Source organism: Plectropomus leopardus, chromosome 9 (assembly GCF_008729295.1).
Source record: "Plectropomus leopardus isolate mb chromosome 9, YSFRI_Pleo_2.0, whole genome shotgun sequence".
NCBI lineage: Eukaryota > Metazoa > Chordata > Actinopteri > Perciformes > Serranidae > Plectropomus > Plectropomus leopardus.
The window spans coordinates 34,811,986-34,826,361 of NC_056471.1; the positions used below are offsets into that span (position 1 = coordinate 34,811,986).

The following is a 14,376-nucleotide window of genomic DNA, read 5'->3' on the forward strand; positions in this document are numbered from 1 at the left end:
TAACATGTGGAGAGAGGAGGAGAGGATCGTATAAGGTGTTTTGGGGATTTTTAGACGTGCTGTAGTCCGCTGTAACCTCTCCTGACCTCCGCTGTGTCGTGCAGAGGATGGGACGACCGCACGCTGTCAGTCGATCAGATGACAGAGTTCATCAACAACAAGCAGAGAGACCCGCGGCTCAACGAAATCCTCTACCCGCCTCTCCGTCCTGCACAGACGCACTCTCTGATGGAGCGCTTCCAACATGACAAGGAGCAGCTGCAGCAAGGTACACACACACACACACACACACACACACACACACACACATGCACACACGCACACACTGTCTTGTGGGTATTTGCTATTTTTCACCGTTTTCCTAAATAGCTTAAGTTGCCATAAGCTGCGTTTGTTCATGTACTTTTGTACATGCGTTGAGACCAAAATACTCCTCTAACCCGCCCACATCCCCTCAGAGTGTAAACTGCCAAAATAAGAACCTGAGGTGCTCACATTTGTGTCGGATCCTGCCAGAAGAAGATTTGGCTCCTGCTTCGATTCGAGCACCTCCTCCCAGCGGCGCCCCCAGAAAACTGGATTCTGCTGTTGAAGTATATCGGCTCGTTGAAAACTATGTCAGTATGGAGAGTTTTGGACAGGATTCACACACTTAAATACTTTTTAAGGTTATATTACTAATTTGATGTGCACAGACTAATACTGGCACAGATAACATTTTGAGTGTTAATGTGTTATGTGGTCCTCAGATAAGCTCGTCGCCCTTTTTCTTGAAAAGACAAATATGCAGCTTTAAGATGTGGGAGTACATCGACTGCAAGGAACTAAAATATTTATTGAGAACAATTTTTCTCAGGTTTAGGGCAGATACCTTGAGTTCAAGGTACCCTCACCAGAATTTACTTTGGAGCATTATTTATCTCCTTTCCTGGAAAGCTTTGCCAACGTGGTTGGTACCACAGATGTTGCCAAGTTCACCAAAATAATAATAAAAATAATAATAATAATAGCTTCAGTCTTTTTGTCTTCTGTTAAATTTTAAATGTGAATTTTAAAAGTGGATAATTTAATTATTCAGCTAAAAGAAATGACAAAAATTTGCAAGAAAACAACGTACAAAAAGTTAAAATGAAAAAAACACAAACAGGAAAAAGCAAGAAAGTCATAAACAAACAAGGATATGATTTTAAAAAGCACTTAGAAAATCTGATAAATAATTCTGTTAATTATAAATATAGTTAGGTTTGAAAGGTTTTTTGCCTAATTTCTTGCAAATTGCAGGACGTTTCTTGCTGAGTTGCTCAATGACTTAGTCCTTCATGTTTCATAATAATCTTTATTTGTTAGCATCTTCCATACATAAAATGCAGCTCAAAGTGCTTTACATGCGAGAGTACTGCAATTTAAAACCTAACAATATATATTTATATTTATATAGATAAGCCACAGATGAGAGAAACAAATAATCAATATACAATATACAACACATGGATACCACAACGCTGGAAATAAGCTGCAGACAGAGACAGAGGAAAAGACACAAAACAAGTTTATAAGAAACAACAATTGTAATTTGTGATTAAAAAAATGTATGTGTGTTCATGTGTGTGTGTGTGTGTGTGTGTGCGTGCGTGCGTGCGTGCGTGTGTGCGTGCGTGCGTGTTGCGTAGGCGTCATCTCTCTCCAGGCGTTGTCCAGTTATCTGTCCAGTGACGAGAACGGAGTCATCCCTCCAGAGAAACTGGATCAGTCTGAAGACATGAGCTTCCCCCTGTCACACTACATCATCAACTCATCACACAATACATACCTGACAGGTACACACACACACACACACACACACACGCACACACACGCACACACACGCACACACACTATACTGATGCATTCAGTGGCTGTCTGCACAGCTGCAGGATTATTGTTGACATCCATCCAAGAAATTACTAATTAGTCAGTCGGGACGGATTCTGCCGCTTCATTTTTTCTTCATTTTTTCTTCATTCAGCTCATTTTATTTGTTTAGATTTTAGAGTTTGTTGTGATTCAAGCACCATCCAAAATCTCTGAACGAGATGACAGTTTAAAATTCAGAGAACAAAGCAGAGTGTTGGAGGAACATAAAGCTCCGCTCTGTGAGTCCGTACAGTTCTTCAGAGAGACGCTGAACTCTCCGAAAATCACCTCCACTAAACACACAACGTCTGTGCATCAGTGACGTTTGTGAAAAAAGCACTTCAGAAGCAGAAGTGAGCGTTGAAAATGAGGTTTGGGGTTTTATCAGGTAGAAGTCAGGTTTCTACAAGAATGTAAAAAAGGACCTTTAGGTTTTTGTCTATATCGAGCTTTTTTTTTTAGTTTGATAACAGTGATTAAACAGTATGAACATTGTTAAAACATTTTATCATTGTAGTTTTATAATGTATGAAAAACCTGTCTCAGTATGAACAGTCATTAAACATTTTATATTTTACGAATGTATGAAACACTTGAACAGTGCTTAATTATTGCAGTTATAGATTACTAATGTAAGAAAAACTTGGTATGAACAGTGGTTAAATAATTTATTATCATAGTTTACTAATGTATGAAAAACTTTTCACGGTATAAACAGTGGATAAACATTTTAAAGTTTTCTTATGTATGAAAAAATTGTTACAGTATGAACAGTGGCTAAACACTTAATATTTTGCTACTATATGAAAAACGTCCCGGTATGAACAGTGGTTAAATATTTTAGAGTTTACTAATGTTTGAAAAACATTGCTGTAAATACAGTCCCAGCATTGTGCTCCATTATTATCTTTATAACCTTTTCGTCAGTGACGAAGCAGCTCTGTTGCTGACTCTGTGGTGACGTCTGATGTGATTTCCTGTGCTCGTGCTGCAGCGGGCCAGCTGGCGGGGAGCTCCTCGGTGGAGATGTACCGGCAGGTTCTCCTGGCCGGATGCCGCTGTGTGGAGCTGGATGTGTGGAAAGGAAGAACTGCTGAGGAGGAACCCGTCATCACACACGGCTTCACCATGACATCGGAAATCCCTTTTAAGGTGTGTGTGCGCACGCTGCGCTATCATCGAGCCCTTTTCAGCTTCCTGTTGATGTGCAGCCGGTTACAGTTTGGCTTGACTTAACGTCCCAATTCAGCTGTTTCCTCTGAGCATTTTTAGTGGACTGTTGAGTTTAATTGCAAAGAGAAGCATAATAGGATTATAAAATATCATACAATTTCTTTTTAACAATGTGTTTATTTAAATTGTTCTCATATATGTACACATGTATGCATGCATACGTGCATCAGACACGTAGATATGTGTCTCGTCAGCTAAAGCCCACACTGATGCATAAGTGTACCAAACTTAACCAAAATGACATCAATGACAAGAAACAGCGGCAAACAAACAAGTAAACAAAAAAAGTCACAAATAACAACGGACACAATTTGTGCACAAATCTTAAATGCATATTATAATTAAAACTGGATTGGCATCAGTTTTTTGGGGGTTTTTTTGCTGTGTTAAGATGTTTTTCACAAGTATATGACCCATTATAGTTATAATATTTTTATATTTAAAATTTGATCACAAAAAATGATTAAGCATATTTTTTGTAAAATTTCAGCACTTTTTAGGTCATTTTTTCTGTTTGTTTTTGTTTTACCTTTTTTTCTTTTTTTTGCTTTTTTTTTAACTAATAATTTCTCTCTAATTTTTGGGGCATGTCTTGTTAAGTTGCTTTTAAGTGTCATTTCTTTTTTTTTTCCAGGAAGTGATTGAAGCTATTGCAGAGTGCGCCTTCAAGACGTCACCGTTCCCCGTCATCCTCTCCTTCGAAAACCACGTGGACTCGTGAGAATCTCCGTTAATATTCATTTATTGATTTATGTGTTGATTTAACTTATATAGATTTATTACAATGTACTCTATAAATCTATCTGTCAGTTTGAAGCAGCAGGCTAAAATGGCTGAATATTGTCAGTCTATTTTCGGAGAAGCACTGCTGATTGACCCTCTGGACAAATACCCTGTGAGTAACACACACACACACACACACACACACACACACACACACACAGGATAAATGCTAAATAACTGCTGTGTTTTTGGCTAAGTACGAGGTCGTCTCCGCTGTGTGTGTCTGCAGCTGGAGTCCGGCGTCCCTCTGCCGAGTCCGCAGGAGCTGATGGGCAAAATCCTCATCAAGAACAAGAAATCCCACAAACCCTCCAACAACACCGACACCAAACGACTGACGGACCAGCCTGCCAATCAGAGCAACGAGCCGGTGTCTCCTAGCAACAACACCGGAGGTAAGACACAAAGACAAAAGGACTTTTCTTTTCTTTTTTTTTAGCTTAGAAATCCTCGTGAAAATGTGCTCAGCTGTGACACGCTGACGGCTCTTTGTATCAAAACACAAAACAGGATGAAATGACCGCAGGTTTCTCAGGCCGGAGAATACTGACACCACAGACGATCCAGGCTTTTATCTCATTATGAAGTTTATTATGTGGAAACTGTTTTCGCACGCAGCACACACAAACCCTCCCAAATATGAGTCACCATCCGATTATCTTATGATTGAAAAGGTACAATGATGCTGCTGCAGCTCCAGCTCCGCCGCTGATGATGATCGGTTTAAAAAGATTCACACGGCCCAGAATATTTTGATGTTTTTATTCAACAGATCAAAAGAGAAAAAGATGAAAATGATTTAGAGCAGTGATTCTCTGCTTACAGCCCACAGGTTAAATCTGGCCCCTGATAGAGCGCCGGGTTATTTACAATGAAAATAAAGTGATTCACACTGGGATTTTTTTGTACTTTTAGTATACATAAGGTGTGCACAAGTGCACAAAAAGCATCAAAATAGAGCTTGTTGATCAAATAAGTTCCAGTGGAGGATCCCCCACATCCCCGACAGGCATCCTAGCTAAGACCCTGATGTGCTAAAATCCTAGAAAATGTCCTAAAATCCAAGAAACATCCTAAAACCTGTGAAACATCCTAAAATCCTAGAAATGCCTAAATTCATAGAATTGCCCTAAAGTCCTAGAAACATCCTACAATCCTAGAAATGTCCCAAAATCATAGAAATGTCCTAAAATCCAAGAAATGTCCTTAAATCTTAGAAATGTCCTTAAATCTTAGAAATGTCCTAATATCCTAGAAATGTCCTAAAATCGTAGAAACGTCTTAATATCCTAGAAATGTCGGAAAATCCTAGAAACACCCTAATACCCACAAAATGTCCTAAAATCCTGGAAATGTCCTAAATCTGAGAAACATCCTAAAAGCCTAAAAAATGTACTAAAATCATAGAAACTTCCAAAAATCCAAGAAACATCTTAAAACCCGAGAAATGTCCTAAAAGCCTAAAAATGTCCTAATATCCTAGAAATGTCCTAAATCTGAGAAACGTCCTAAAAGCCCAGAAATGTCCTAAAAGCCCAGCACCTGCGAATGTGTGCTCACTTTTTTTCTCTGCTAACTTCAGATCCAGATGCTTTTTATATTTCGTGGGTTCAGACTCTCCTCAGAGGTCCCTCTCTCTGTCAGAGGACGCTGTGCATTATTCAGCCGTAATTTCCATCGTGACTTTGGCCGAAGTGACAAATCCGCTCCTCCTGCTCACGCTGGTGTCTTTGATTTTGTTGAGCGGCGCTCTGCACCTCATCAGGGATGTCTCAGTAATGAGCAGGACATCCCAGAAGAGGCCAGAAGCTCAGAGCAGCAATTAAACAGCGGTGCAGGGGGAAATTACGGAGCCTTATTGACACGTCTGATGTGCAAATCCTGAAAGCAGGTCTGGGACTGAGAGCCCGGCCGTGCACAGAGAGCAGACTGGTCGCCGTGCTGAAGTACGTACTCATACACGGCCGTGACCCTTCAGTCAGAGAAGCTGGAGTGGGCTGAATAATCACCTGCAGAGTGAAAGCAGTGGGATGTTTGCAGAGCTGCAGGCAGCTGCTGGCTTATTTGCTGATATTTTGTGTGATTTCTGCTTGAAATCGCAGCACAGATATTGTGCGTAAATGTTGGTTTATTTGCGGATTGATTGTAATTTATGGCAAACATACATCAGAGGACACTTCTCGAAAATATTTGAACATTTAACCATTTGTTTCACTTATTACAGTGTCACGTCTGGATGATCTAAAACATATTTGATCAGCTGTTTTCTTACAGTTTTTGTTTCAATTTTGTTTTTTATTTAACCCTCGGGGGTTCATATGGTCATGAAAAACCTGCAAAAGTCATGGAATTTGCAAATCACAATTTCCATGCCTGGAAAAGTTTTGGAAAAGTCAATGAATTTATATGTATAATAATGCATGATTTGATCAAGGACTGCTGGAAATTTAAAAATCTATTAATAATTTATCTTTTTTTACATTGACTTGACTGTGAGAAATTGTGATACTTTTTAAAGAAAACATGCCTTCCAAACCCAAGGGCCCACAACATGTTTTCTTTAAAAATCACCAAAACTTAAAAAAAAAAAAAAGCCAGAATTTTTATTCAAATTTGGCTAAAAATGTTTTAAAGAAAACACCAACATTTTAAAAGAAAAAAAAATTTTAAAAATAAAAAAAAAAAATCTGCACTGAAAAAGAAGTGATGAGGAGTATCGATGATTGTTTTCGAGTTAAATTTGCAGTGAGAGCACCAGTGAGCTCATATTCAGGTATCTTGTTTACGCAGTTTCAGGTTTATACTTTGATATTTGGGGAAAACAGAAGAGGTGAAGAGACGATGAGGATGAAGACTTGTTTGACTTTAATTTTAACAGAGATGGAGGCTGAGAGTGAGGAAGATGATGATGATGAAGATGATGATTGTAAAAAGGTCAGTGGTGACATCATACGAGGCTGAGGGGCGGTCGCCCTCGCTGCTGTCGCCATGTGTCGGTGTTTACAAGTGTTTGTTTTTATTGTTTTGTTGTTTATTTCATTGTTGACATTGTTATGTTGTTAAAATTTGCTGCTTTCTCATTTGTGTTTTTTTTTTGCTGTTGTCTCTGTGGTGTGTTTTTCAGTCCTCTCGCCGTCGATGTTGTTCATCATTAATATGCACGGTCGTGTGCTGTTGTCCTCTTGTCTTTAGTGTCCACAGTCGGCCTGAACGAGCTGCTTTCATTGAGTTTCCATCAGAGTAATACTCCGCCGATCAATCATCGATTTCCTATTTCAGACTCATGATCAGTGGTGGAAAGTAACTGAGTACTTTAGCTCGAGTTACTTTAAGAGGTTCTTCAGTATTGTTCGTGCAGGCTCTTTCTTCTCGTTTTTTGTGTCTGAGTGACTCGTGGGAACAAAATGTTTTTAAATTGGTGCAATACTGAGAGAGAGTAGCCAGCAGCCATGAAAGTATTCGCCTCACGTGCTCCACGTCAATTTACATCCAGTAAAAGTGCTTGTTTTTGTCAGTGGGCTGGTTTCCATTTGTGCAAATTAAGGTTGCAAATATAGGGGTGCCCGGTGGCTCAGTGGATAGAGCGCTGACCCATGTACAGAGGCTGCGTCCTCGCCGCAGCAGCCGTGGGTTTGAATCCAGTGTCGGCCCTTTGCTGCATATCACCCCCCCCACCCCCCCCCCCACCCTTCACGCCCACACTGTACTGTCAATTAAAGGCAATTAAAGCCCCCAAAAACTATCTCTTAAATTGCAAATATGAAATACACCTATGGAAACACATTCATTTTAAAAACACTACCATTTATCACATAATTTTTTTTTTGCTCGCATCAGGTGGTATTTCAGGTGATTCGAAAAATCCATATTTTGCAAAACTGCAATGGAAACCGTGTTTAAGTCTTTTCTAGGTCACATGATGCTATGTCTATGTGTTTTTCAGTAGGAACCAGCTCCCATGATGCAGCAGGAGCTACAAGAGCTGTTATTGCAAAGATTAAGATTCACTTTCTTTACTCAAACTACAACAACCGCTCCTCTCTCCAACGCTTTCTCGCGTTTTCAGTTTTCTTCCTGCAAGTCGCCTCTAATGAGATTTTAGACTTCTTCCACCTCTGCTCATGATGGTTAAAAAATTTGAAAAACAATGCAGATATTTGTCAAAATCTGGAGCCTACATTATCCACAACACAACCTCACTGAGGCGGTTCTGTTCAGAGATTTGGTTGCTTTCTTCTCGTCGAGGCGGACGCTTCCTGCTGCAGGCAGTTTATCAGATTGTGTGGACTCTCCATCTGCAGCCACGAAACATAAACTTGTTTCACACATGCAGCAGTACTCTGTGCAACCTGTGAACACCTGAGCTCACCTTGATCTGCACAGACAGATCATGTGGGGGCGGAAAACAAGAAGACACACAATCTGGTAAAACAAAGCTGCTGATAAAAAAAATGTTTTTACCCACGTTGAAAGAGAAATAAGAAGTTAAACAGATGTGACAGTGAAAATGTGTTGGCTGTTAAAACACAGTTTATTCGAGCAAAGAAGAAAAGTCGGACAAAAACAAACGATAGCAACAAAAGTACGAGAAATAACCAGAAAACTGGGCCTGCTGAGAGATCTGGTAGTGACAGGAAGTTCACGTGTTTGTGTGTTTATTGTTTTTAAATTGGTTTGTTGTTGAGTGTTGAAAACTCCCGACTATAATTCAAATCCAAAACAATGAAAAACGTGTAAATCTCTTCCCTCCCAACATCTGTCCAGTACATGCAGCCATCAGACCATTAAACCGCTGATTTTGATATGTTAACCATTTGAAACCTGAGCGAATCGGCTTGATTTCTTCTCCAAAACATAGGAAGAAGGCAATGAGCAACATCAGAAATGAACCAAAGAATTACAAGAAATTTACCTGAAAACAAAAGAAACCAGAATAAATAAATAAAATAAAATAAACAAACACACAAGGGAATGAGCTGGAAAAAAGTGCTTAAAAAAACGATTCTGTAAAATATTTTTAAAAAGAAAATAATGATCATTATAAATATAGTTTTTTCCTTACATTTTTTCTTACAAATTTCCAAATCTCCTAATTTCTTGCACTTTCCATGACATTCGTTGCTTGTTGATTTTTCCCCATGTTTAAAAAAAAAAAATCAAACCACTTGGCTCAAGGTTAGAAGGTTTGCTTGTGAAGGCAGCACAAGAAAAGGGATTCAAAGGGTTAAACTTGACTGAAATTTATTCCTGTTGTCATTTTTTTCAGGGCTCAGCGGAGCGGGAGGCCGTGGCCACGGAGGAAATGTCCACTCTGGTAAACTACGTCCAGCCGACCAAGTTCAACTCCTTCGAGGCTTCAAAGAGTAAGAAAACGCTTTCACCCTTTTTCTATCACCGTCTGCGCCGAGTCAAACCGTGCCGCGCCAAGCCGTGCTGCGCCATTTCGTCTGACCTTAGCAGATTTAGGACGTGCCGAGACGGAAAATATACAACTATTCATTTTTTTAGGTGGTTAAAATATGTTTTGCAGCAGGACATGGCTTAGCTTCTGTGTCGGTGTTGGGAACAGTTTCCTGTTTTTAAGTTCCCTCACCTAATCCAAAATTAAAAACACGTCCCTCCTCAGTGCCTACATTTTTTTTAAATGCTTGCCCCATCTTGCAGCACCCTTCCCCCTCGTAAATAACAAACAGTCCCTAACAAACACTGAGTCCAGTTAAAGTCTGACTGAGGTGTTCGCATGACGGAGTAACTCGACTTCCAACCAAATTATCTGGGTGTGTTTTAGTCCCATTTCAGCCGCACTAACATGTTTACGTGTATTTTAAAAGTCCAGTTTTAGTCGGACCAACACAATAATTCCACTTTTTCCAACATCATATAAACGAACTGAGTTTGTATTCGGCTCTCGTAAAGACGACGCACACTGCAAAACATGACAACGCTGTTCGTTTAACGTCTGACACGATTACGCACACGCACAGCACATCACAGCACGGCAGATCTAGCAGATGACTTAAGACTTCAGACATCAAACCGCAGCTTTCTCCAGCACATGTATGAAGTTTTGATTTTTTTTAAATACTGGCCTGCATTAGGAGAATAGCGAGCCACGTCTCTCATTGATCGCATTGTTTCTTCTCTGATGTGTTATTTTCATCCTTCGTCATGGTTTAACAGGCGGTGTGCGTCCTTGCATTTCACCACTGGAGCATAAAAACGGCTGCAGTGCAGAAAGTTATTGCAGCTGATCTGCAGAGAGATTGTGGGAATCATGTTGAAACTGAGATAATTAATGAAAAATAACTCTGTGTGTGTGTGTGTGTGTGTGTGTGTGTGTGTAGAGGCGGCCCGCTGTTACCACATGTCGTCTTTCGTGGAGACCAAAGCTTTGGAGCATCTCACAAAGTCACCAGTGGAGTTCGTAGAGTATCCTTGGCAACAGTAACCACAGCTACACCGCACCATGGCAACCGCTTCTACACTTCTTCCTCCTCATTTGATGCTTTTTCTTTTTCTTGTTTAAACCAGCGAGCGGTCTTTTTCTATCACTGAGTAAACTAATGAACCCTGACAAAGTGACAGTTTTTATTTTTTTTTTTCATTATAGCAGTAACATACAAAACATCTGATAAACTGCACAATTAAACCAAACAGTGACACTGAATAACTGCAGGAAAATTTGGATGAAATTTTAGGCAGATTATTTCCTGTAAATATGGCATCAGAGGTGAGTTTTCCTTAAATTTTTAGAAACTATTGATATCATTCTTTGTCTGTATTATTGTTATTTTATTTTTTTATGTTATTATATACATATATATATATTCAAATTATTAATCATATATATTTGTACTTCTTTTTTTGATAATTTCACTGTTTCTTCTTCTTGAGACTTTTGGCCACTGTTCTTTTAGCTCTTTCGGTGTTTTTATGGTGCAATTAGGTTCAGGTTAAATGCAGGGCGAGGCTGTTCAGCAGAAAGTGAAAGTTTTGTCCTCACGTCTCCATCGTGTCCTTATCTTGTTGTTTTTATTTTACACGTCTTGAATAACAATATTAACTTTTAAAAGTTACAGTTTCATTTAGTTTTTTCTACAGAAATGGATGAAATGTTGAGATTTTTTTGTTAATTGTTTATTTTTTTGATAAGTTTTCTTACATCCGTTAACCCTTTGAAACCTGGATCGACATCACTTTGCTTGTAGTATTTAAACCTTTGAATGCTGAACAAATTTGTTTGATTTTTGGCAATGAGGAACTTGTTGATTTAGAAAATTTTAAAAAGATAAAGAAATTGTCCAGAAAACTACATTTATAATTTTTATAGCTTAATGTTTAAAAAAAACATTTTTTTTACAGAATTACTGTATTTTGTAAGCTTTTTTTCCGGTTCATTTATTTGTTTTGGTTTTTTTTCTTTTACTTCACCATGTTTTGTTGGTGTTTGGGGGTTTTGGTGCAAATTTTCTACAAAATCTCTCAAGCACTGAGCAACATTTCATTTTAATCTCAGTTGTAATACATTTCACTACAGTATATATGATAATTAAGAATTTGTAGAAACAAACTTATGTTGCCTGAAATGATGTTCATGCAGTGGTATGAATGATTTCTTCTTTTTGTTTTGTACCGCTGGTTAATGTCTTGCTGTGTTTTTAATCTTTGAGATACAGAAATGTCTCGCTGCTCGTCATGACATGGAAAAAGAAAATTATTTAACAAACTCCGCATTTGTCCTCAACGTTACATTAACCAGATATAATAAATCCCAGCTGAGTCGCATCTATCCGAAAGGAACCCGAGTCGACTCGTCCAACTTTATGCCTCAACTTTTTTGGAACGCCGGCTGTCAGCTGGTGGCTCTAAACTACCAAACTATAGGTGAGTGCGGATGTTAAAAAACAACCACTGGTGTTGTTTGTTGTCCTGGAGGAGTGTCTGCAACCGTCTGCAGCCGTCTGCAACCGTCTGCAGGTGTCTGAAGGCAACTGCAGCTGTCTGCAGGTGTCTGCAGCCGTCTGCCTTTAGAAAAGTTGATATGAATCGTGCAGATGTAATCTATCTGATGTTTGCAGAAATGTACAATGTCAGAATTTTCTTGCCTGGATTCAAATATTCGAAGTTTAAAACTGCCATTTGTGGCAGTTTTAGGAACCCCCGATTGTCAAAAATTGGGCCAAAAATCGGCCCGATTATCCTCTAGTGTGTACCAGCCTTTAGTTAACTGTTGATGGTTGATAGTTGTTTGTTCTTGTAGCTCTAAACTGAAATGAGTCTTGTTGCTGCAGATCTGTCCATGCAGCTGAACCTCTTCATGTTCGAGTACAACGGCCGGAGCGGCTACAGACTGAAGCCGGAGTTCATGAGGCGGCCGGACAAACACTTCGACCCCTTCACAGAAAACACAGTGGACGGCATCGTAGCCAACACCCTCTCTGTGAAGGTACCGCATAGTTGTTGTTTTGTTAAACTTTCGTTGTGTTCAGACGCTTTTGAACCTGAGCAGATCGGTTTGATTTCTTTCTAAAACACGGGCGGAAGAAGTCAAAGACAAACTCTGCGAGAAATGTCCCATAAATAGCAAGAAATTCATATAAGGTGACAAGAAAATGACCTAAAACTAGTTCTAAAAAGAGGAGAGGGTTATCAGACAATTATCCAAAAAAATAGGGAAAATTAAAACTGTATTTATAATTATAAGTTTATATTTAAAATTTTACAGAAAATATAGATATGTAGATACATATACACACACATATATTTTATTTATATATTCATTATTTTCAGAGCTTTTCAATGATGTTTTATTGTCTTATTTCTTTGTCTTATTTTTTGTTAATTTTCTTGTAACTTTTTAACTATTTTTTTGCTGATTTTGGGGCCATGTCTTGTGAAGTTGCTTGTTGCTTTCTCTCCATGTTCTGAAAACAAATTAAGCCCATGTGCTCAGGTTTCAAAGGGTTAAAGCATTTATAACGTGAACTGTCCCGCCCGCAGTTAATGTGTTCCCTAACACGTTTGTATCTGTCCGTTTCCACGTCTCTCTGCGTGTTTCAGGTGATTTCGGGTCAGTTTCTGACTGAAAAGCGGGTGGGTGTGTACGTGGAGGTGGACATGTTCGGACTCCCCGCAGACACCAGGAGGAAAGCGCTGAAGACCAAAACCTCCCAGAACAACAACGCCGTCAACCCCGTGTGGGACGAAGAGCCGATTGTCTTCAAAAAGGTGAAACAGGAAGGAGTCATTCAGCAGAATCTGACCTTAAACGTCACGTCTAATGCAGGCAGACGTAACCACGGCAACAGGCCCGTCGCAGCAGCACCATATGTTTCCAGGATTTCAGAACATTTCTGATATTTTAGGTTGTTTATAGGATTTCAGGCCATTTTTAGAATTTTAGGACATTTTTACGAATTAGGACGTTTCAGGAATTTTAGGACATTTGTAGGATTTTAGGGTGTTTCTAGTATTTAAGGACATTTGTAGAATTGTGGTACATTTCTGGGATTTTTGGACATTTCCAGGATTTCAAGGCTTTTCTCGATTTTAGGACATTTTCTAGGATTTCAGGGCATTTCTCGGATTTAAGGACATTAGTGTCTTAGCTAGGACCTCTGTCTGGGGGTGTGGCGGATCCTCCACAGTCACTTTCTTTGATAAACAAGCTCAATTTTGATGCTTTTTTATGTCTCTGGCACCTGATGGAGACTAAAAGGACAAAAACAATTCTCTCACTTTATCCTTATTGTGAATTGGAGAATGGTTGGGGGCCAGCCGGCACCGTATCAGGGGCCAGATTTTGCCGATAGTCTGTAAGTTGAGTATCAGTGGTCTGATCTGTCTGCTCATGCTGTCTCTTCGTCTCTCTGACAGGTGATTCTTCCGACTCTGGCGTCTCTGAGAATCGCTGCTTTTGAGGAAGGAGGGAAGTTTATCGGCCATCGGATTATTCCGGTGTCTGCCGTCAGACCAGGTAGATACTTCAGTCACATTTATTTTATTAACTTTCTCTCTATCAAATGTATAACTCTCCACAGGTGAGATTTGGGTTTTATTTTTGGTGTAAACTGATCGCTGCTGTGGTGTGTGTCCACTGCAAATCTCAGATATCCACTCGGTGCGCTGTCTGATCTATTTACGTCAGTGAAGTCAGTTTTCTTCTGTTTATTCACAAAATGGATTTTGTTTGTGTAAATGAGGCTATGCCAGAAAACTCGACAGAAAGGTAATGTTTAAAACTCTCAAATCTTTCCTAAACCGGATTAATTGGGGTTCCCGCGAATCCTCAAAAAATACTTACATGGCAGTGAATTAATTAATCTTAAAAAAAAAACTCAAACTCAAAACTTTAATTGGTGTTAATTTGACTTTATGAAATTATTATTTCAAAGGTTCAAATACTCTGACATAAGAGGTAGGATTTTATGAATCATTTTTTTCTGACATTGCATTGTAAAATATTAT

The 14,376-nt window shown here is 39.2% G+C and overlaps 1 protein-coding gene across 1 annotated transcript in view; it reads left to right on the plus strand.

Annotated features, from left to right (window-relative positions):
• Positions 1-14,376, plus strand: part of LOC121947792 (1-phosphatidylinositol 4,5-bisphosphate phosphodiesterase beta-1-like) — a 33,371-nt gene that overhangs the window by 6,612 nt on the left and 12,383 nt on the right. The window contains exons 2-14 of the mRNA XM_042492908.1: positions 105-268; positions 1,671-1,817; positions 2,888-3,045; positions 3,761-3,843; positions 3,937-4,021; positions 4,139-4,304; positions 6,788-6,843; positions 9,176-9,272; positions 10,254-10,338; positions 11,669-11,793; positions 12,201-12,355; positions 12,970-13,137; positions 13,786-13,897. Coding sequence (XP_042348842.1) covers positions 105-268; positions 1,671-1,817; positions 2,888-3,045; positions 3,761-3,843; positions 3,937-4,021; positions 4,139-4,304; positions 6,788-6,843; positions 9,176-9,272; positions 10,254-10,338; positions 11,669-11,793; positions 12,201-12,355; positions 12,970-13,137; positions 13,786-13,897 — 1,601 coding nt within the window. The remainder of the gene's footprint in view (positions 1-104; positions 269-1,670; positions 1,818-2,887; positions 3,046-3,760; positions 3,844-3,936; positions 4,022-4,138; positions 4,305-6,787; positions 6,844-9,175; positions 9,273-10,253; positions 10,339-11,668; positions 11,794-12,200; positions 12,356-12,969; positions 13,138-13,785; positions 13,898-14,376) is intronic.